Source organism: Dendrobium catenatum, unplaced genomic scaffold (assembly GCF_001605985.2).
Source record: "Dendrobium catenatum unplaced genomic scaffold, ASM160598v2 fragScaff_scaffold_537, whole genome shotgun sequence".
Taxonomy (NCBI): domain Eukaryota; kingdom Viridiplantae; phylum Streptophyta; class Magnoliopsida; order Asparagales; family Orchidaceae; genus Dendrobium; species Dendrobium catenatum.
Genome location: NW_021318999.1, coordinates 426767 through 449967, shown reverse-complemented (window position 1 = coordinate 449967; position 23201 = coordinate 426767). Strand labels below are relative to the sequence as shown.

The 23201-nt window shown below is 33.3% G+C and overlaps 1 protein-coding gene across 1 annotated transcript in view; it reads left to right on the top strand.

Moving 5' to 3' along the window:
* Nucleotides 1–4604: 4604 nt before the first annotated feature.
* LOC110109410 (putative CCA tRNA nucleotidyltransferase 2) overlaps nt 4605–23201 on the top strand; it is a 28971-nt gene continuing 10374 nt past the window's right edge. The window contains exons 1-10 of the mRNA XM_020840477.2: nt 4605–4974; nt 7775–7905; nt 9075–9192; nt 9287–9339; nt 10400–10449; nt 10544–10642; nt 11720–11829; nt 12029–12156; nt 12496–12562; nt 17796–17879. Coding sequence (XP_020696136.1) covers nt 4666–4974; nt 7775–7905; nt 9075–9192; nt 9287–9339; nt 10400–10449; nt 10544–10642; nt 11720–11829; nt 12029–12156; nt 12496–12562; nt 17796–17879 — 1149 coding nt within the window. The 5' untranslated portion in view covers nt 4605–4665. The remainder of the gene's footprint in view (nt 4975–7774; nt 7906–9074; nt 9193–9286; nt 9340–10399; nt 10450–10543; nt 10643–11719; nt 11830–12028; nt 12157–12495; nt 12563–17795; nt 17880–23201) is intronic.

The following is a 23201-nucleotide window of genomic DNA, read 5'->3' as shown; positions in this document are numbered from 1 at the left end:
ATGAGTTTTTGAGAGTGAAACGCCTCATAAATAGTCAAAATTTAAAATAAATCATTACACAACCCATTTGGATCCCTCAATCATAGACCATTCTTTCAATAGCCAAGCACCTTTGATGATATTAAAATTAATGATTTTTAGACTTGTTGGATTGAAAATTGATTTAACTATAAACATGTGATATTTTGAGATCATCTGGTTCACCAATTAATATCCTCAAGCTTTTATATCGCACTTTGTGTGCTTGATTTTTGCCATTTAGACTTGGATCAAACACCTTTTAATGTTGTTAGGTTCGTATAATTAAGATATTCAATTTGACTATAAGTTTACTAAAATCAAAGTTCATATGTGTGGTGTGCTAGAAAGTTTGAGTAAATAGAGTGTATGTTTTATGTTTTAGCAGTGTACAAATATTTAACACAAACATATTCAAATAGTAAGACCAAATAACTTTTTACATAGAAAACTCTAAAAGGGACAAAACTATGGGGCCTAGCCCAGTTGAAAATTCTACTATATATTAAGTGATACAAAGATCTTCCATTCTGCATTGTTGAAGAAGAGAGAGTACAACAACAACAACATCAAGCCTTTATCCCACTACATGGGGTCGGCTACATGAATCCTTTTTCTCCATTGTGTCATATTAAAAGTCAAATTCTCATTTAAACCTAATAAAGAAAGGTCTTTCATAATATTTTTCTAACCAAGTCTTTTTAGGTCTACCCCTACCTTTCTTAACATAAGTCAAATCTAATACCTCTACTCTCCTAACCGGGTCATCGAAAGACCGCCGTTTTATGTGACCAAACCATCTAAGGCTACTCTCTCTAATCTTATCTTCTACTGGAGCTACTCCAACCTTTTCACGTATATGCTCATTTCGTATCCTATCTCTAAGGGTAAAGCCACTCATCTACCTGAGCATTCTCATCTCTGCCACACTTAACTTAGTATTATGCTTCTCTTTTAATGGCCAACATTCGGCACCATAAAGCATTGTAGGCCTCACTACCATCTTATATAATTTTCACAAAGATTAAATATTTACACCCAACAATAGGGCTTAATCTTCATCGAAGGAATTTTAGAAAGTAAGTGCTCACAAGTGGACAAAATGTACCTAACAACATGGTCAAAATATTGATAGTATTTTGGAGATGACAGTGGTTTTCAGTGGTAGTAACTGGCAATTATCGGCGGCAATAGCTGGTGATTGTCGGCAGCAATACCTAGTGGTTGTCAGCAGCGGTGATGACTAGAAAATGCTTAAAGAGCTTTTCCTTCTTCTCCCATGTGAAGAATGTGTCTATTAATAATTTTTTTTTTAGAATGACACGACTAGTAAATATGAAGAAGACCAAGGGTAAGTTGAGATTGTTCCAACCGACGACTGATGTCGACTCCATTGATCATGAATAATTTATTGAGCATTTAAGTACCTTAATGATGACAAAATTAAGCCTTCTTGAGCTCGTTAGATTCGTCTCATTGAGCCACTCGATCGATTTGACTATAAGCATGTTATATTCAGATATTATTCGTCTACTAAATTAATGCTTTTAAAATTCTAATTATTCTTTAGCTTCTTGATTCAAACTAATTTAGAATATGATTGGACCAATTTTGGTGTCATTGGGTTTGTCTTGTTGAGATGTTCAGCTTGACTATAAAGATACATATATCAAAGTTTGGATGGTCCCAAATTTAATTTTGAAAGTTTTCGGCTCAAATATTCCTTGAGATTAGTGCCTAATCAAGACCATTTTTGGTGACATATCAACATGATTTATTCAATTGAGACGGTCATCATTTGTTTTTCTTTACATAAAATTTATACATTATAATTTTAAGAGTTATAGATTCATAAAAATAAAAAATCATAAAAAACATTCAACATTTGTTTTTCTTGACATAAAATATATAATAAGTCATAAGAATACCAATAGTTAATTCTCATACCTAGAAACTTATTCTAAAATAAAAAGTAAAGCTATTTGAGCTTTTAAACTCATACAAAATTTATTTTTATCATCCAATTTAATTTTCTTTTATCTTTCTATCTCTCTTAAATTTATATTTTCATATATCTTATGTTCTTGTGATATAAAATCTCTTAATGATCATGTTATATAATTTTTATTAATATTTAATTTGCTATATTCTATTAATTTTTATATTTTTAATGTTTTAATTTAATATGTTAATATTAAATCACAGCCTTTTATACTTGTTATGTTTATATAATATATTTTAAATCATCCCATTGATGTTCATATATCTCTTTGCATAAAATTCACGTGTTAAAATTCTAAGAATTATAATTCAATTGATAAACTTGCATACATTTATGAAATATACAAAGAGTTATAAGAATAAAACTAGTTAATCAACATTTTTATTTGTGATCATTAGGTAATTTGTCATAACTCATTTAATATTGTATTATATCTAGAAATCTCTATGGATATTTCACTCACTATAAAAGAATCATTTTATAATTAAAATTCAAGTTTTTTAAGCTTTATAACTCTTCTTAAATTTATTTGTACATCCCATTTTAATTTTATTTTATCATTCTATTTGTCCAAAAATTTGACTTTCCAAATTTTTAATATTTTTCTGATATGAAATCTCATTGATGTTCATGTTATATATTTTTTATTAATATTAATTTGATTTTCTATAATATATTAAATTTTATTTTATTTATATTTTAATTTAATATCTTAATTTTAAATCCTATCCTTTTATTTTTATTATATTTATCTAATAATTTTCAAATAATTCCATTTATATACATAACTTTCTTTGGATAAAATTCATTAATTAAAATTGTAAGAGTTATAATTCAATGAACTATTCAATAGATGAATGAATGAACAATATGGATCAATTTTGATAATTTAATGAAATTTACATATTTATTTACATAAAACTCTTTATGATCACGTTTTAGAAATAATAGATGATCAATACATGATATTGCAATGCCAAAAGTTAAATGAAAATTATGTACCACAAAAAGATAAGTATAATAAAATTATGTATGTCGATTAATTAATTCATCTTTATCTTTTCATTTTGGAATTAAGTAAATAAAATAGTTTGCTTTCTTGTATATATATTTAATTTTAATTAACAGCAATCATGTAAAATTAATATATGTTCAATAAATTATAAAAATATCAAGAATGAAAATATGTGAATATGGTTGTTAATTACACCTTAAATTTCCTTTTAAAATAAATAATATTGTTTTAAATTTATAATAACATTATAATACTAATAATAATTTTACTTTAATAATGGTCTTATTTTTTTTTATAATTATGCCAATATATGCAATATATATATCATATAAGGTCAACAATAATATAATGTAATAACATTAATTTTTAAATTATTAACGTTATGAAAAATAAAATATAGTAAATTACTAAAACTCTATATGTAAAGAATATTATCATAAATATAAAACATTGCATAAAAATGAGATTATATATTATAGTTGTAAAATCTTGCTAGTCGACATAACTACAATTCATAGTAATTATATACACCTCAACTAATTTATCAATGAAAAAAAATTGTACATATTATAAATATCTGAATCTCATTATTATTAAATTTTATAATATGAGAGTTTGAGCATATTTGAAAAAATAATTAATTTTTTAGCAAATAGTATTTTACTCAATATATAAAACATTTATTTTTGAACTATTAAATATATTTTTAAGTTTTTCAATAAAATAATTATCATAGGAGATGATTATTAAAATTTTTAATATCATTAATATATTAATAATATATTTTACAAATTGATAGAAACATTATATATATATATACACTTTCTACTTTGATTTTAGAAGTAAAAAAAAAACAATAAAAATAATAAAATTCATAAAAAAAACAAAATATTTTATAGTTTTTATATTTTTATACTTTTTTTTAAATCATATAAATTGCATTTAGGCATAATATATTTATTATCAGTAAAATTAATAAAGATTTGTGGAATGTACTAATAAAAAAACTTTATTATTACACTTATAGACTTTAATTTTTACTTCAGGCATTTTGATAGGATTGCCTACTAATAAATTTTTTTTAATTAAAATATAATAATAATAATAATAAAATAATATATATATTAATTTGAATTTTAAAAAGGTTAAATATTATTAAAAAATAATAAATTAATTTGGAAGTATAAACTTGTGAGATAATTATATACAAGTAAAATTAAGTAAATAACTAAATAATATTTTCTTGTCCAAATTGAAATCGATTGAAATATTGTTATAATTATATCCAATAAAGCCAATAATAATTGATAACTTTTTTAAAAAAATATTTTTATTTAATTCAGGTTTAATTAAATAAAATTAGTTTTTTAAATTCACATCAAATCAAATTAATCACAATGACTAGATTTTACAAATATTTTAAATTTAATTAAATTGTAAATTTTAACTTTATTTTAGACTTTTTAAAAACAAATAATTTTTTTTTTCCAAGAAGCCGGGACAGATTTTTCAGTTTTTGCCGATCCTTCTAACCGACGGTTGTGATCTACTACCATCCGCACGATAGAGCGCAACATTAGACCCGTCTCCAGAGCGAGGGAATCGAGTTGCGGCGATGCTATAAATTTCCATGGACCTTGCTTCCCCAAGTTACGCAAAGCTCTTAACTTCCCGGCGAATAGCGTCGCATCGCTTCTGCTTCCTCTCAACGCAAGCTATTTTCTTCATCCCTTCGAAGAGAACACTAGGGTTTCCTTGTCTCGGTGTTCGTTGCCGTGCCGGAGTCTCAACCATGGTTGCGGAGCCTCGAACGGTGGTGAAGGATCGGATTGATCTCACAGAGAACGAGGGGACGATCTTCCGACGTTTGCTCGACGTGGTGGACCATTTCAAGCTGAATACGCAACTCAGAGTTGCTGGGGGCTGGGTCCGAGATAAGGTGGGGCTTCTAGTTTCACTGCTATCTTCACATTCTTTTCTTACTTCTCGTTCCTATTCTGATGCTGGTTTTTAGTCTAACTGGTGAGGCGAATTGTTTGAAATTTATTTCGACGGTAAGCTTGGAAAGCTTCTTCAGAGAGTGATGATTTTGTACAGGTTGGAACTTGGACTGCTAAGAAGCTAATGACCGGGGAAAATTGATTTTAAAAATTATGAATTATTTATAATTGTTTTTTTTTTAACAGTGGGACATGCCTTTTCCTAAGACTAGCATATGAGAACTATAATGCAAGTTAATAGATTACCTGGGAATTTGATGACTTTTGGTTTAGGCAAATTAATGGTGTTTCTTCTTAGTCTGATGCTACATTTATCCATTGAATTATTTGCTTATCCGCTTGATATTTATACTTTGGGAGAGATGCTTTGAGGAAGGTTTCCAGGGGATGAAACTTGAAACTGATTGGTGTTCTCCGTGAAGATGATTTTGATTAGACACACGACATCCATACCTCCCACATATTATGCATACTAGAATATTGGGAGAACCTATATTCACTGAGACTTGCTTGAAACAGTTTAAGGCTCTGTTTAGCATTGTATTGGTTTGGTTGATTAGAATGTCCTACAAATTTGAATGTTTTCGCTTGTAGTATCACAAGAAATTGCTTACACTCTTGTGAATGTTTGCTCCTTTTTCCATTGTCATTATAAATTATTTACGGATATCTATGTCGTGGATTTTTGGGTATTTATAAGCATTATGGTATTACACTTAGATTCATTTTTTAGTTTGTTTTTTCTTTGTTTTCTTGATATCAAAGCATTTCCTTTTAATTGACAGAAGATCGGGGAACCCATTCAAATCTCCTGCCAACGCCTAGTTATTCCAAAAATTAGACCTTCCTCTGCCTTTTACCACTTCATTCGCACAATTTCTTAGAGCTGTGAGAGGCTTATGTTTTGCTTGAGAAAGACAAATTTAAATCTGTTTTTTGAGATCATAATACATCCTCTAGAATGAAAAAATAAACTAAGAAAAATCAACTATTATAATTCCTTGAATTCTTATTCATTCTCTCCCACAAATTAAACTTTATTCTTTTTATTTTTGAATGGAGCTGGATGGTTCGGGGCTCTACCTCCATATCCTAACTTTTTAGAGTTGGGAGAGGCTAATTTTTTTCTCAAGTGAGGTAACTTGACTTGGGCTCCTTCCCACGTAATTCATGAGAAACATTTAGTCTCATTATCATCGTTAGTCTTATCCCAAATATTTGAGGTTAGCATCACAAAATGTTTATTTTTCATTCATTTATATTGAGGGCTATTCAAAATATTAAAACTATTCTTCAGAAATCATTTTGAACAAATTCTATCATTGTATTTTTAGGATTTTTCTACTTATTTCCTTGACGTTAATTTTATGATATCATCTAGCAGGCACATTTGGTCTTAGATTCATTTAGTTGAGAGTGAAAAGCCCTTTTGGGAATTTGAGATTTGGCACTAAAAAGGTGATGCTCATGTCTACAGAAAGGTGATTTGATGTGGTCTTGTAGTTTACCTTGAACAAAAGTCAAGCTACAATACTTAAATATTTTAAGACTTAAAGCTTGGGTTTCTTTTTGCTCTTACCATGAATGAAAGATCCCTGCTAAATTGTAGTATCTTTGTAATATATTTTATGCTTTCATCGTTAATTTATTTTTCTCAATCTATATTACTATTAAAAGGTCTTAGCATTCAACCAAGAGTAACTTCAAGTTATTCATTTGTTTTTTATCAAAAAAAGGAACCCAAGCAATTAATTTAAAAAATAGAATATTATAAGTTAATATTATTCTGATAAAGAAGATGCACCAACATGTTTAATGTCTTCATATTTATTAATTTTGTGCATGGGAGCATGAATTGTCATCTTTCTTGAGAAAAAAGGGCATTCTCGTATATTCACTATATTTATGATTCCTAATATTGAAAATACATGAACTGTCATCCTGATTAGTACTTGCAAACAGCTAAAATGGTTTGCTTATAGCGTTGAAATAAAATTTTAATAATATATCAAATAATAAATACATTAATAGTATGATCATATTCTTTTTGGCTTAAATAAAGCCAAAAAAGTACTATCGGTAAGATTTAAGGCATGTATATCACTATAGTATTTAAAATATGATATTTTAAAAAAAAATTATTGGCGGACAAACTACCTTTCTAATTATTAGATTTACTATAATTGTTGTCATTGAAGAATGCTGAACTTATATTTTATTATTCACTTGATAGTTTACTAGGATGAATACAACCAAACTTTGCGCACTATCATTACTTTAGTTAAAGGACAAAACATTGTCAACTCTTCAGTCATGCGTTGCCAGAAACAATTGCTCACATATACAGTCCAGGATCTTTCAAGAGTCTTATATCAGAAACTAGTGATGGAAGTGTCGTTTGGGAGTCCTGGGTAAAATTAGAAGGGCATTTATTGTTCAGTAAATCTGCAGTTCTTTAGTCTCAAAATGTTCATCTTTTTTGTCTTCATTGTCATTAGCATTATGATTTTCACATTAGTATTTATCATCATTATATTGACTTCATCCCCACCCTTCTCCTAGTTTTATTATCATTGTTGTTACTACTATGTGTGCTGCTTCGTTTGCCCGTTTACCTTTGTATTCTATCTTAAGAAGACATTAGTTCCAATAAACTTGGACGAAGTTGTTATGGTTTTCTCCTTTTTTTTTCCCTTAATTTGTTCCACATCTTTGGATGTAATGATCATACAATTTCAGCTTTTGGGAAAAGATTGTTATGATATTGATATAGCGTTGGACAACATGTTGGGTCGAGAATTTTGTGAAAAGGTCAATGAATATTTGCACTCCGCTGGTGAAGAACAGCAAGGAATTGGTGTTATCCAATGGTATGTGAAATTTTTAATCAGTCCTTGCAATCCAAATTTTGATATGTGAATGATTAATCAAGGTACTTACGACAAAATGTTTGAAAATGATTAAAAGGCATTTACTTTCATTCATTAATTCCTCAGTTATGATTTTTGGGTGGACTAAAGTTTGTGGTTTCTCATGTGAGGCACTCATTAATTGATACCCATTAAATTTATAGCTTTTTGTAGCTTGTCTTCCATAGCTCGTCATGCGTTATAAATATTGCTGATGATGATGATATTTTGTTTTAATAAAGTTCAAGCTCCCAAAACTTTACATCTATTCTACAAATAGTAGTTTTAATTTGGATGTCTTTTTCTTAACGGAAGTTGCAATTAATCTGCCCTGTACTGCCAATTTGATGAATATGCTTCATAGCTGTCTATACTGTAGCCAAACATGTTCCAGGTTCTTCTCATTTCATGATTATTTACTGGATTTGTTATTTACAAATTTCATCCTTTTTGATATATATCCTGGAAATTGGTTTTCTATAAAGTATTTAGTACAAAAGTTTTTCCTCACAAAATCAAAAGGAATTCCTTATAGGCTGAAGACAACTCGGGTAGTTTGGCTTCAGTGACGCTGCATGCTTGTTTGTGTATCCACTACCAGCATTAATTCTTTCATCACAGTATTGTTTGTGATTCCATAACCTGTAGTTTTATTCTTTCCTACCACCTTTGAAAACTATACCATATCTCAAGAACCATAGATAAATTGTCTTATTCACTGGCCTTGAATTAATTTATTTTGTAGAGATTAGCTTGGTTACCAAGATTTTCTCATTGTCATGTCGTACTTAGCTTAACTCTTATAAGAACAATAAGATCACAACATAGTAATATTGAGGTGCTTTGCTTACTATTGCACTAAGATAATAATAATCTATTATTGTGAGAACATTTACATGTTTATTTGGAATCGCTTCTTAGGGGAACTTGCTTTTATGGCAGACTTCCATGATATTCTGGGAATGCTTTTGTCCTCTTATCTTTGCCTTTGTTTTTCTATTATTTATGCATAACTTGAGTTCAATCTTGCACTTAATGGATAGCCTTCTCAATCAATAAGCCTTGCTATTTTAATAGTTTGATATTCCTTAATCATTTATTGGCAACATGACTCTCTCAACGTGTTGCAGCAATCCAGATCAATCTAAACACCTGGAAACTGCTAGGATGCGCATATGCAGTACGTGGGTCGATTTTGTTAACTTGAGATCTGAATCTTATGCTGAGAATAGCCGTATCCCTAAAATGGTATATACACTGTCACATAACAACTGAGGTTTCTACCTGAGTTAGCTCTGTTGTCTCTTGGAGAGTTTATATCAAACTGTCGTTTGCTTTGCAGAAGTTTGGAACTGCCAAAGAAGATGCTTACCGTAGGGATCTGACTATCAATAGGTAGTGTATCGAGTACTTTGTGTGGTTCTTTTTTTTATTCTTCACAACTATGCATAAAAGCAGGAACCAAGAGAATATGATGCAGAATGCGTTAAGCCTAACAAACAATACACTTGTGTTTTTTCTTCGCTATTTATTGCTATCCTAAATTTGATATGCTCTCGTTTTCCAATCAAATTTTTATTGCTTAAATTAAGCACACCAAACCTTAGTCTATATTTATGTTAAATTAGTGATTGCCTACCTTTCTGCATTGATGTATCTTGATGAAGTGGTATTTTGAATAACATAACATTCAACTATAAAATTTTAATTTGAGAATTTGCAATAACAAGAAAGAAAACTAAAATTATTTCCGGAAATGTATGTTGTGATCCAGCTCTCTTATGAAAGCATCAGAATACTTCTAATACCCCTTTTTTGACTACCACAAACAGCTTTCTGACAGGATCTTCCATGCTAAGTTGAATGAAAAGAACCATACATAAGCTCCTATGGGAAATTATTATCTGGCACAATCCGAACTTCATTTATTTGTTGTGAGTTTAACTTTGCCTAACATAATAATTTGATAGATGGACTTGTAACCGGACAGTTGAAACTTTTTTGTACAATTGCAAATTTTTTCGCACTCAAGAAAAAACTTTTCAGTTTTTATTATGTGCTCAATGATTGTCATTTTATTGATTTTCTGCTCAAGAACTAATGGTTAACCTTCTTTATGTTCCTTGCTCACTGCTTGGTCGTTCCTTCAGATCACATTTATTCTATGAATTGGTGATACATTAAAAATAATTCACCTCTCGAGGACTGTCATAGCGTAGAACCTCTGCTTTTAATTTCTCTTCAGATGCTCTTTTGTAGACATCAAATTGGGAGAAAAAGCAAGAAATGCAACCGCACATACTCGGATTTAACTATCATCATGCTTGCTACCTAATCAAATATTTCATGAAGTTTTATTACCAGGATTAGTTTAGTCAATTCAGCTCTAGTTTGGCTGTCTATTGTCTTCTTTGATTGTATATCTGCATTACACTAACAATATTTTTTTATTCAGTTTATTCTACAATATTAACACCACTTCAGTGGAAGATTTAACTGGAAGGGGTCAGTATTTCTTAAAATTTTAGCTGTCGCTTGATTATTGCATTATTGCAATTGCTTCTCTTGCTCTGCTTTGTCTTACTAATATTCTATTCAGGCGTTCAGGATCTGAAGGATGGATATATTGTTACTCCCTTACCTCCAAAAGAAACTTTCTTGGATGACCCCCTTCGTGTTCTACGAGCAATTCGTTTTGGTAAACGTGATTTCCTCTGAAAAATTTCTTTATCGGATACAAATTATTTGGTCATGCACTTTTTTTTGTCCATACATTTCTGAAAGGTATTAGGCTGATTCTGATGGACATTTTTTCTTCTCTTATTAAATGAGCTACGATATAGTAGTAGTTTGACTTTGTACGGGACCGAACCACTTTTTCTGGGTTTTTAGTGGAGCTGGGCTTTATATACTGATTTATGTAGAGTAAAAGCCCAAAATAGTCCCCCGACTATTAGTAAATATTCAATTTAGTCCCAAACTTTCATAATGACCCAATTTAACCCCCCAACTCTTAGAAAATATCCCAATTTGATCCGAAGGCCAAAAGTATTATTTAAAATTAATCCCAATAATTAAATGTGAGGGTATGCTGGGTATTATGGTGTATGCGAGATTATATAATTTTTTTTTATCATTTTTATTATTTATCATATAAAAAAAATTAAGTTAGTCTCATATATACCATAATATCTAAAATGCCCTCACATTTAACTTTGGGTTTAATTTTAACGGTTACTTTTGGCATTGGGATCAAATTAAGAAATTTTCTAATAGTCGGGGGACTAAATTGGGGCATTGTGAAATTCTTAGACTAAATTGGAAGTTATTAATAGTCGGGGGATTATTTTGAGCTTTTACTTGACTTCTGTACCTTAGATTGACTTGGCATATTGGAGTTTATTAAAATTAAGAGATGCAGGTCACAAAGCCACAAACACTGGAGATTTCTAGCATTTTCTAGTTAGCATATTGCCATTTCATCTTCATAGTGCTATGGTTTCCTCTGTATGGAAAAAATATTTTGTTGACTTGTCTACCTGAATTTAGGTGGGCACATCTGGACCATCTAGTTAGTGGACCACAATTCAAATATGCATGGCAATACAATATTAATATATTATGTTATCTGTGAATCCTTAATAGAACTTAAAATATGGTTTGTTAAAGTGCTTATTTTAATGAATGTTTTAGCTTATCATTTATGGTAAATGGTTAACCATCCTCCCTAATGTCAAGCTTTATTTTTCTCTTTTGTTGTTGATCACTGCAACAGGTGCTAGGTTTAATTTTAAATTGAATGAAGACTTAAAAGAGGCCGCTTCCGATGATGAAGTTAGAGATGCTCTCATGTGCAAAATTAGCAGAGAACGCATCGGTCATGAAGTATTTCACTTTTACTTATATAAAAAACAGTAATTTTTTATAGATTTAATGTTATGTTGCCAGCAAAGAAATTGTATTCCTTGACACACAATGCAGTTACTGGCTTAAGTTCAATGTTTTGTCCAATTTAATAACCTGGTTAATAAAGCTGTTAAAGTAATGTTTGATTGTTTTCTCCCTATATGTTGATTTTGTACAGATTGATCTGATGATTTCTGGAAACCAACCTGTGAGAGCAATGTTTTATATTTGTGATTTGCAATTGTTCTATGCAGTCTTCACATTGCCGGAGAACGCACAACCTGAGATTGTTGAAGGTTGTAACAGGTCTGTTTTATTTATTTTTTCTCAATAGAATTAAAGATGTTATTTATCACCAACTTTTCCTTGATCTCAAAGATGGAGCCAGGCGTTTTGCGGGACTTTATTTTTTGGTTACGTAGTTGAGATTGTCTTGCTGCATGCTCTCCTTGATTTAGTAACTTTGATAGTAGTACAGTGAAATTATTCCAAACCTTAAACTAATTGGCAAACGATGATTTTATTGTCAATATAATAATGAAATTTAACTGTTTCTCCATCTTCTGTTTTTAATTAACTTTAGTACTCCTTATTTTTCATTGTATACTTATTGCAAACTCCTACTTTTTCTTCACCTATGAACAGACTTTGTGTTTCACATATAGATGCAGCATGGAATGTACTTCAACTAGTTGGCTGTTCAACATTCAGCGTAAGTTCATCGTTCCTGAGTTTAATTTTCTTTTCTTTATTGATCGAACAGGATGTTTAACTTCATACAAGGGATATGATACCTTTAAATTTATTGAATGTATTTCACAATGTTTTGAAACAATTCAAATATGTTGGTCTTGTTATTGAGTAGGGGTGTCAACTTATGACCCGACCTGAAAAATCCGATTTCGGGTTGACCCGTTTAACAAACGGGTCGGGTTCGAGTTCTAGTTTCTGACATGTTTGAAAATTTGGGTCTGGTTCGGTTCAATCCGCCAACCCGAAAATGACTCGCATGACTGCCCGCTTGACCGCACCAAATTCAGATTTTAGCCCGCGTCATCGCACCGCATCCGCTTCTGCCTGTGGCTTGCGTGTGCTCCCCCCACTTGATCGCGTCCAATCCTGCCCGCAGCCCACGTTTGCTCCCACCCACATTATCACACTCAAGGATCTATATTGAAAGAATTACATTTGTCTTTCATGTCGAACTTAACATATCATAAAATTTATGCATGTAATTGTAAGAAAGAGCCACTGAATTAAAAAAAAGGGACATTTTCTTTCATTAATAACACAAATAAAAGTCCATTACAAAAATAGACGTCCCCCTATCACATGTTGTCCTACGGGTCAATTAATTACAAAACATCAAAATGACCAAAAAGAACCCGTCACCCGGCATCTCCCTACGATGGTAGGTAAACGACTAGTCATCACTGATTAGCCGGTTCTCCTAATAATTGTCCCACAACTGGGGTGAGCCAACGCTCAGAAGTTAATATGTTATGCTATTAAATTTAGAAAACAAGATAAAGATACACAATATGCGTGTAATTTTCCTTGTATAATGCATTGATGCTTAGAGAAAAGAAATAATAAACATGTCATGCAGATATATTTGATATGCCTAAGTTTGCATGTTAGCTTAGATGTGACCATTTTTCTTTTCATTATTCTGTAACATTCGTTTATATTATTCCTGTTGTCTTTCATACTCTATATGTAGTATGAATATACATATACTCTTTTTATACATTCGTAACGGAGTATCATATTTGTACTGATCATGTATACATTCAATTGGTCATTTCTTTCATTTTTTATTATTTGATCCGAAGAGCCCTTTACCATTTGCTCCGAAGAGCCCTTTATCATTTGCTCCGAAGAGCCCTTTATTATTTGCTCCGAAGAGCCCTTTATCATTTGCTCCAAAGAGCCCTTTATCATTTGCTCCGAAGAGCCCTTTACCATTTGGATACTCCGCACCAATATTCACATTCAATTCATACAATATTTATCGTAGGGGAATGTTAACACTTCATTCAAATATATGTTTCTACTTAATGTAGTGTTCATGCATTCTATATTAAGACAATTTAAAAGAAATGAATATGTAATATAAACTATCCACATGATATCAAAGTATATTGCATTTAGAGCATTCTAAACTATCCACATGATATCAAAGTGCATTGTATTTAAAACATGCTAAGCTATGCATATGATATCAAATTACATTGTATTTAAAATATGCTAAGCTATCCATATGATGTTAAATTGCATTGTATTTAAAGCATGCTAAAATTCGGAGAAAAAGAAATATCTGAAATTAAAATAATCACATTTATCGACCTATTGGACGTGCACAAATTGGCGTTTAGCCTTTAGGCGCCTTTCCTTTCCCTCTTCCAAAATCTAAAAGAAAATAACCTTAATTCTATCATTAACAACCTTAATTCATTTTTATTACATGAGTAATGCCATTAACATTAACCTTATTTCAAATTCATTTTCATTTTATAATGCCATCAACATTCCTCTTAATTCATTTTCATTAATTGTCTTTAATATTAACCTTAATTATTAATTGTTTAACATTAATCCTTAATTCATTTTCATTAATTGTTTTGTCATTATAATGTAATTATTTTTGGATTTAAAGAAATCCTATATTTTTAAAATCGAAATATTGTCTAAATTCAAAATTTTCATATTTTAACACTTTACAATTTCCTAAATTAAATTAAAATAATTTCTATTTTCGGTTTTGCTTTAAAACCATAATTTTAAAAATCAAATTTTTATTAATTTCCTCATATTAGCATGCCAAAATCTTCCTATCACTTAATTAATAATTATGGCTTAAGCATTTTTGGATTATTTTAAATTAAAAATTAAGAAAATAGAAAATTTGTGAAAAATCCAAATTTTCACCATAAAAAATTTTCATAAACCATTAGGAATACCATTTGTGAAAGCAATTTAAAAAATTTAAGTTTTGGAAAAAGCCATAATTTTGAAAATCTCAAAATTTTGGAAGAAACATTACATTTTGTGTTTAGAACTTACCATTACATCTCCCCAAATGTCCCTAAATGTTTTTCTTTTAAAATCTTTATGCTTTGGAGAAACCCTAGATTTTTTTTTTTAATTTTTTTTCATGAAAAATCTAAGTAAAAAGAAAGGATTCTAGGGTTAGAAACATACCTGAAGCTTTTCTAAAACTTTCCCTTCAATTTCTCCCAAACCTAGCCACCGGAAACCGCCCACCCGAGCTTTGCCCGCCGCCCTTTCTCCCTCTCTCGCATTTGGTTGAACGAACGAATGAAGGGACCGAAAAATTCGGTCACTTATGAGGCTATTTGGGCGGTGGGGGTTTGCCAAATTACGCATTTGCCCTTACATGTATAAGTCCTCTTAAGGGTTAGGAAGGGTTATTTAGTCTTTTGCACTTAAATATTCTTCGATGATTTTTAGTTTTAAATTAGTGCAAAATTAACCCTAAGTTCTTTATATCAAATCGATTGAAATTTCATGCATAATTTTATAAAATTTATTTCATCACATTTTGAGAACTTCGAAAATTTGTCTATTTTCATCTCGGTGCGTCGCAATGCGTCGCGACGCAACGATTCAACATTTTCGGGTTTTACACCTTTATAGTCTGATTTGAAGTAAATCTCACCATTGAGTTCAAGGAGACCTCTGCCATGTTTAGATGCAGCTCTTCCTCCCTCTACTACCACCTCCATATTCTCTCCCTCCTTAGCTTCCTCATCATCACAGACAGTGAGAACTTGATGAGTTTGATCCTTACACCTATGCCCTGGGTATACCTCTCACAGTCCCTTCGCATTTTCCTCATGTACCTCCTTTTCAGCGAGCTTTCTGAAATTTCCCCCTCCTACGGGCTTCTCCTTTAGGGCCTCTCGAAAACTAGCCCTTTTAATGTTAGAAGCGTGGTGGTTATCGAGTACGAGCTTCCTGAGCTAATGCCCTTGGCCCCCATCTCCAGGTGCCTCTAATCCTCCACCAACTGTGCTAACTCCATAGTCTCTCCCAGGGCACGAGGCCTCATCACTCTCATTGTTGCCCGTAAATTTGGTTTGAGTCCTTTCATGAAGTTCCCCTCCTACAGAGTCTCAGATAGCTGATCCAATCGACTCGCTAGGTACTCAAATCTCTTGCGGTATTCTGCCACTGAGCCTTCCTGGGTTAGTGCAAAGAACTGCTCATAGAAGTCCTCCGCTACTGGTTCGGAAATGTTCCTCTAAGCACTCTTTGAACTCCCTCCAACTCTGTATGGACCGCCTCATGTTCTCCACTGGCACCACGTCAATGCCTTCCTTTCCAAACATAGGTCGGCTTTCTTCAATCTCTCATCCTCTGTCATTTCAGTGATGGTGAAATATCTCTCTACCTTGTAAATTCACATGTGTGCATCCTCCCCCTCAAAGATGGACATCTCAGCTTTCTTACCTTTGGATCTCCTCCATTCCCCTAATTCCTTCGTAATTTCCCCTTCCCCCAGCGAATGGTTCCCCCAAGTATCCCGATCCTCCCTTCAACCCAAGTATCCCGATCGTCCCTTCCACATTCGTACTCAAACCCTTCCTCAAGTTCCCCCCATCTTCCTTCAAAATTAGCACCAATGTGGTCGTAATTAGCCTCTCTTCTTCCAAAATCAGCACCCCTTCGCTCATACCCCACATATTCATTCCTCTCCCCATACCTTCCACCCATCTCCTCCCTAGGAATAGGCTCTTGAAGAGTTCTTCTTTCTTCTCCCTCCAAGATCTCCACATCGTGATCATCTCTACGACTACCGAAATTGGTATTCCTTCCTACCGGCGCTTTTGCCTTCGATGTCGCCTTTTGGTTGTGAAGATCCATCACCTTCTTCACCATCTCTTCTAGGTTAGAGAAATTATCCTCCATGGACGAAATTCTGTCCTCCACTGTTGCTTTGATTTGATTCATCTCTCCTCCAAGTCATTCTTCCAAGGCATCAACCTTCTTGGCCGCCATCAGTATCCAGATCTTTGGCCAACAATAGAAACAGTAAAAATTTTTGTCTTCAAACAGCAGAAATCTGCCCTTTTGGGGGAAAAATTCTGCCGATTTCAGCTAGGAAAGGCTTCGTTTTTATGCCCAAGGCACAGCTCTAATGCTAATTTGATAGGAAATACTTGTAGAATTCAAGAGAAACGGATGAAATAGAGAAGAAAATAACAAGATACAATTGATCCTTAATTCGAATGGAGGATCTATCTCTCCCAATTCTCTAGATGCCGCTAGAGCTAGAACCCAAGCAACCCTGAGCACCAAAATAGAATTCATCCAATAACAAGATAACCCTAACCCTAATCCTTATTCCCTCATATATTTTAAAGCATACAAATATAATCCCAATTACTAAACAAACTCTCTCTCTAAATCAAAACCTACCTAAACCACCCCCTCCTCTTCAAGTAATGGACCCCACAAGAGGGCCGGTGGCTTGCTTTGCCCATCTTGAGTAAACCATCCCCTGGGCTGGTTTAGCCGGCCCTCCTTGGCCGGTCCAGGTCTAATACTATCAGAATCAGATTCTATGGCATGCATGTGTCGATAATATGAACGGTTCTGAAAACTAAATATTAGACTTTTAAGCTATCAGGGTTCTCTGACATTTTTTAGTATTTTATTTTTCAGTCTTTTTACCTTTTATGGGTCAGCTAATACAGTCTTTTAGGGGTAGTGAAAATTCCAAGGCCCTGGTTTTATATCCTTCTAACTTTGGGCAATGTTTTGAGTCATGCTAGCTTATTATTAGCTATGTTTTTGTAAAATGCCCGTAAATGGCTTTCAATCTCTTGATTGGAATTCCTTTTGAGTTCTCACTTATTTGCCGTGCTGAATGTTCTTCATTTTAACTTTCAAGTTTCAACTACCTTTCAAAATCCCAGGACGAACAGAGAAGGCTTTATTTGTATGGGGCACTTTTTCTTCCTTTGAGGAATACAGCGTACACAGACACTAAGCCAAAAAAGGTTCTAACTTTTTCTTTTATGCATAATGAGTTTCTTCATTTTTTCGCCTTATATTATGTAATCACGGTTGTTAAATTTGTAGCATTTGCCTTAAATGTAAAGTTCTTCAAAATAAGAGCTTATCATTTGTCACTAATTTTGATGAGGTTAGCATGTGTTACTTTCAAAAATAAATATGAACACAGCATTTTTGTGCTATTTGAGATTATTAAGTTGGGTCTTCTATCATGACTTCATGTTTCTACAGTCCAGGGTTTCACATTGGCTGTGTCATTTTCGTTTGTCACTTTTTTTATCCCATATTTTGGAATGTAATGCTTCTTTAGCTGTATTCAAAGCGTCTGTTAAATTCAAAGAATCGGAAAGGAAAAAGTTTTTTTTTTTAATTATTATACAAAACTAACCCTATTTATAGATCTATACATGATTTCTTAATAAAGAAACAAATAATTTCAAAATAATGCATATAATCCTTCCTAAATCAGCCACCCGAATGTGGAAGGAGATTGTCGTGATCCAAGTGAGCCTCCCACGTATCCCCATCCTAGCCATATGATCAAGAGCCAAGGGACGGCTAGGAGGGCTGAGATGGTGTTTGACACTCTCCCTTAGTTGGGGAATACACATATGTCATTCCCAGCTTGATAATCAGTCCTATAAAGGTAGTGTTATCAAGTCCCTTGGTGCACCATAGAGTCTTCCATTTGGTCAAAACTTTCAGAGGAATTAGCATCAAACGTTGCGGTAGCAAATGATAGCAATGAAGGCTGCGTTGAACAGTATCCCTCAAGATACCGGAAATGACAATAAAGGCCGATGGTGGGATTGCAGGGAAAGTAGATTAATTATCCTTTGGGTCTGTCTCCCTCTCGATTATCAAGGGAAGACCAACAATGAAAGATACGACAGTAGAAAAAAAAAATTTTAGGGTTGCATCAAGCTTCAGGGACAATAATAGAAAACTATGTCTCAAGTGGCTCGACACTCGACACTCAGATCTCCTCCTTCCCAGGCCATATGATCGAGCCAGCCTTCTCCCAAATACAAATTAGTCATCCGACTCCACCCAAACAGACTTCTGTTCGATCGACCCTGTATAGTTTCATGCAAGGCCTCTGATCCCTCTAGCCTTATTGCAGGAGGTCCTGCGCTAGTCTTTTCTCGCTTATGTTCTGTCGACTCTGGATGTCACACACTGAACGAAGACCAAGCTTGATGCCGCCGTGCCCAAGAGGCCCTGGTTGCTGTCCAGACGCACAATTTCTCATCCTGTGCAGTCGCATGCATGTGAGAGGAGGCTTTCACTCAGTTTTGCCCCAAACACATGCAAGAGGGGGCCCTCCTGCTCGATCTCTTCTTAGCCTTGGATGCACGAAGGAAGTAGAAGGACCTATTATCCTCATAATTCCAGCAATGAAGGCCGGTGGTGAAAAACTGCATTCCTTAGAATTTTGACAATGAAGGCCAGTGGTGGGAACCTGTGTCGGCGTGCATGCTAACAGGATTTGATGCAGATGTGGAGAACGCGATAAATCTCGGGGGCCAGAGGAACGAGACAAAAGCTGTCCAGATGCACGTTGGTCAAGACACATGGTCTCTCGTTCTGTGCAGTCTCATGATCTCTCATCTAGACACTAGCTCTTGCTTGGCTCCTCTCGGTTCTCCCAAAGACGCACGTGAGAGAAGGCTACTGTGTGCGACAAGCTTCGAGGACACACGATGTCGCTTGTTTCCGCCCCAAACACAATCGTAGAATCATCTTGCCACACGCCTCTCTTGTCTCGCTCGGTCGCACGCACGCACAGGGTTCATGAGACATTTGTCTCTCCCGATTGAATGTAGAGACCGCGGGATGGAGCACTCTCCCTCCTCTTGGTTGGACGCACGCATGAACGAACAAGCCGGGAACCTGCTGGCCTTTCCTTCAAAAAGTTCGGTAGTAAAAAAAAAAAACTCAAAATTTCGGCCAAGCCAATGAAGGCTTTGGTACCACATGTTAAATTTGTAGAAGTGGAGAGGAAAAAGTTTTTTTTTTTATTATACAAAACTATCCGTATTTATAAATATATACAAGATATCTTAATAAAGAACAAATAATTATAAAATAATGCATAATTGCCCTAATATAATCCTTCCTAAATTAGCCACCCGAATATGAAAGGAGATCGGCGTGATCCAGGTTAGCCTCCCATGGATCTCCATCTTGGCCATAGGACCAAGAGCCAAGGGACGGCTAGAATGGTTGGGACGGTATTTGATAGTGTCCTCAATGGTTTGAGCAGATTCAACTATGTTCAAGTTCCATTGACCACTTTTAGGACCTATACCACTGTACGACAGTGTCTCCTTCAGAAAAGCATATTGGATGCTATTCAACATCTCTCAAATATAAGTAACAGATATTTTTCCCTCAAGAGTACAGCAGAATATCAGCCATAACTCTAGATATGCTGTATAAAAGTTATTTACATGCTAGTGATGCAGGCTGAATGGCATCTACATTTTTTGACGACGACAACAATAACATCAAGCCTTTATCCCATTATGTGGGTCGGGTATATGAATATTTTTTCTATGTTGTGTCATATTAAAAGTTAAATTCTCATTTAAATCTAATTAAAAAAGGTCGTTTCTAATATTTTCTAACCAAGATCTACATTTTTTTAATGAAGCCTTAAATCTTTGGCAATAATTTCTGTGGTAATCTCAAAAGAGCATTTCATTAGGCTGATCAGTATTCTACATCGCCACCGTAAAATTTTTCTTTGCATGAACAAAAAACATTTTAATCTGTTGAAAGATATATTTACGTGAATGCGTTTCCTTAGGAACTCCAGAAGATTAGTCTATACCAGATTCTAAATTTTCTGATAAAATAATCTTAAAAATTATGGTCATTGTCTTTATTACTTTTATTAAGTCTTCAAATATTACAAAAGATGCGGCACTATACCCCATAAGTTCTGATTTTGAAAACATTTGATGCCATGCTACCTTTAGGGAATCCTAGCTTGACGTCACATTTGACTTCTTTTTTAAGATTTTTCAGGTGAGAAATATCCAGACTAACATGTGGATGAACCATCCCACGGAGAATATGAATGACAACCATTCGTTCCCATTCCTGCACTACAGTTTTATTCACATCAGTCTTGCTGTAGACACCAGTTAATGGGTTTATTGGCCTAAATTTCATGGCTTCATAGTCTACTAGGGGAATAGGGGAAGCGTCTTCGTTTATGCTTGTTTGAGCATCATTGTGGGGTCCAAATATTCGTGCCTGGCTCCACTGAGAGGGTTTAGGTTCATAGAAAATTTTTTAGAAGGCTAATTAGATTGTAGATAAGACATTATAAGAGATTTCACTCTCATTTTGTGAGGACTTTATGATTTAGTTCCAAGTTTTTCGTGGGTGCAAACTCCTATGGTTTATTATCTCTCTTAATGACAAGAGAGAACTTTCGAAAATGCTAGTTGTTAGGTGCTAAATGCTTAGCATACAGTTCAACAATTTGATTTTAGGATTGAAGGAAACTAATCTATGTTAGCTAAAGGCAGATGATGGGGCGAATAATGATGAATTTGATTAAGATCCTATAGTTCCGTTGGTCTAGATTGTCACAATCTTTGGAGTAGTTAATCAGAGGTAGTCGACCTAACATAACTGAAGGATCTTTGTTGATAATTATAGGTTACGTCATTCAAGGAGAACATATAGACTTAGGCTGAATATTTATCTAAGAGGATAAATTTAAGTTGACCTTAGTTAAGTTGACTTTGTACTCTATCAAGTGCATCATATGATTCACAAATTGGGGGGCCTCGAGCTATTGAGGCACATTCAGGTTATGGCTATGATCATAATTTAATAGTGCCATATTGCGGAAAAATCATCCGACAAAGGGATTCGGTCATAATCGTTATTTAGTTATGCCATTTCTGATAAAAGGATATATGTCATGTTCTTACTGACGATAGATCTTTTGAGCATGATTATAAAAATACACTCGATAAGATATTAACTCTTTTATTATAGGTTAATCTTAAAATTTTCATCCCATCAAATTGTTGTGGATGATTATTGCTTTAAGCTTAGGGTGATAGATTTTGCTTTTGCATTTATATATTTTTGTAATTTTTATCTATTTTTGAGATTAAAGCTTGAAATGATTTCTATTGGGATTTAGGTGCATCTTGAAAATAAAATCCAACTTCAGTTGAGATTCACTGTTAACATAGCCATCATCAGGATTGGAATGTCTTTATTTTGTTACTTCTAACCTTATCAACTCTGCTAATTTTGCTCACAAAGGATTTGTTCTGTAGTATGTGTATGATTTGAATTTTTTTAACAATTATTATATCACAAACCTTCTTGATTCTACCTGATATGTTGAGGATTGAGTATGTGATTAACACTTGAGGTTGCATTTTTTAACACAATATCATGAGCTTATATTTTTGGAAATATAGATTTACTTTCTTATGGGTTTTGAAGGCTTTATGTAAACGTAAGACAAACTATTATTGTATCATGATCGGATATTTGGTTGTAAATTTACTTGATTAGAAAATCCTTTTTCACTTGACATTGCATCAATTTATCAAGGATAAGGACTTGTCAACTCCAGTCTAGGGGACACGGAGGATCAAACTTTAAAAATGTGGGACTTACAAATCTGCCTTATAGGTAGAATAGCTTGGTAAGGAGCGCGGTGCTATAATGAATATAATTTTTAAAAGAGAGTTTCAAAAAATGTTCAAAGTAATTGCATACTTCTTAAAAAAAAAAGTAGTTGCATGATTCTCGTAGTGGAGTAAATTTGAGTTCAACTTATATTTAGGTAGCTCAATATTCTCAGACTTTTAATTCAAGTATTTAGCATGTTTTTTTGGAGCATATGCATAAGACTTAATTGTCAATTTGATTATTACTTTGGGTGGCATGCATGTCTTTCAGTGCATTTGCGCAGCACAATTATATATTTTATGATGCATTTGCACACTTTTTTGGAGTAGTTGCACACTTCTTGAGGAAAGAGAATTTTAGTTCAACTTGTCTTAGGCCACACATCATTTTTAGACATTAAGTTTGCACGTTTATTAAACATCTATGATTTGACTCATCATGCACTAGCACAAGGTTTAAAATTGCGTAAATAAGCCTCGAGGCGGTTTTCGTTCGTGAGGCGAGGCGTAAGCCTCGAGGCGGTCTGAGGCGTAAGCCTCACGGACACAGATTTGCGTAAATGAAAAATTAAGGATTTTAGCAGGAAAATAATAGCAATATTGTACCTTACAATAAAAACACTAAATGATATA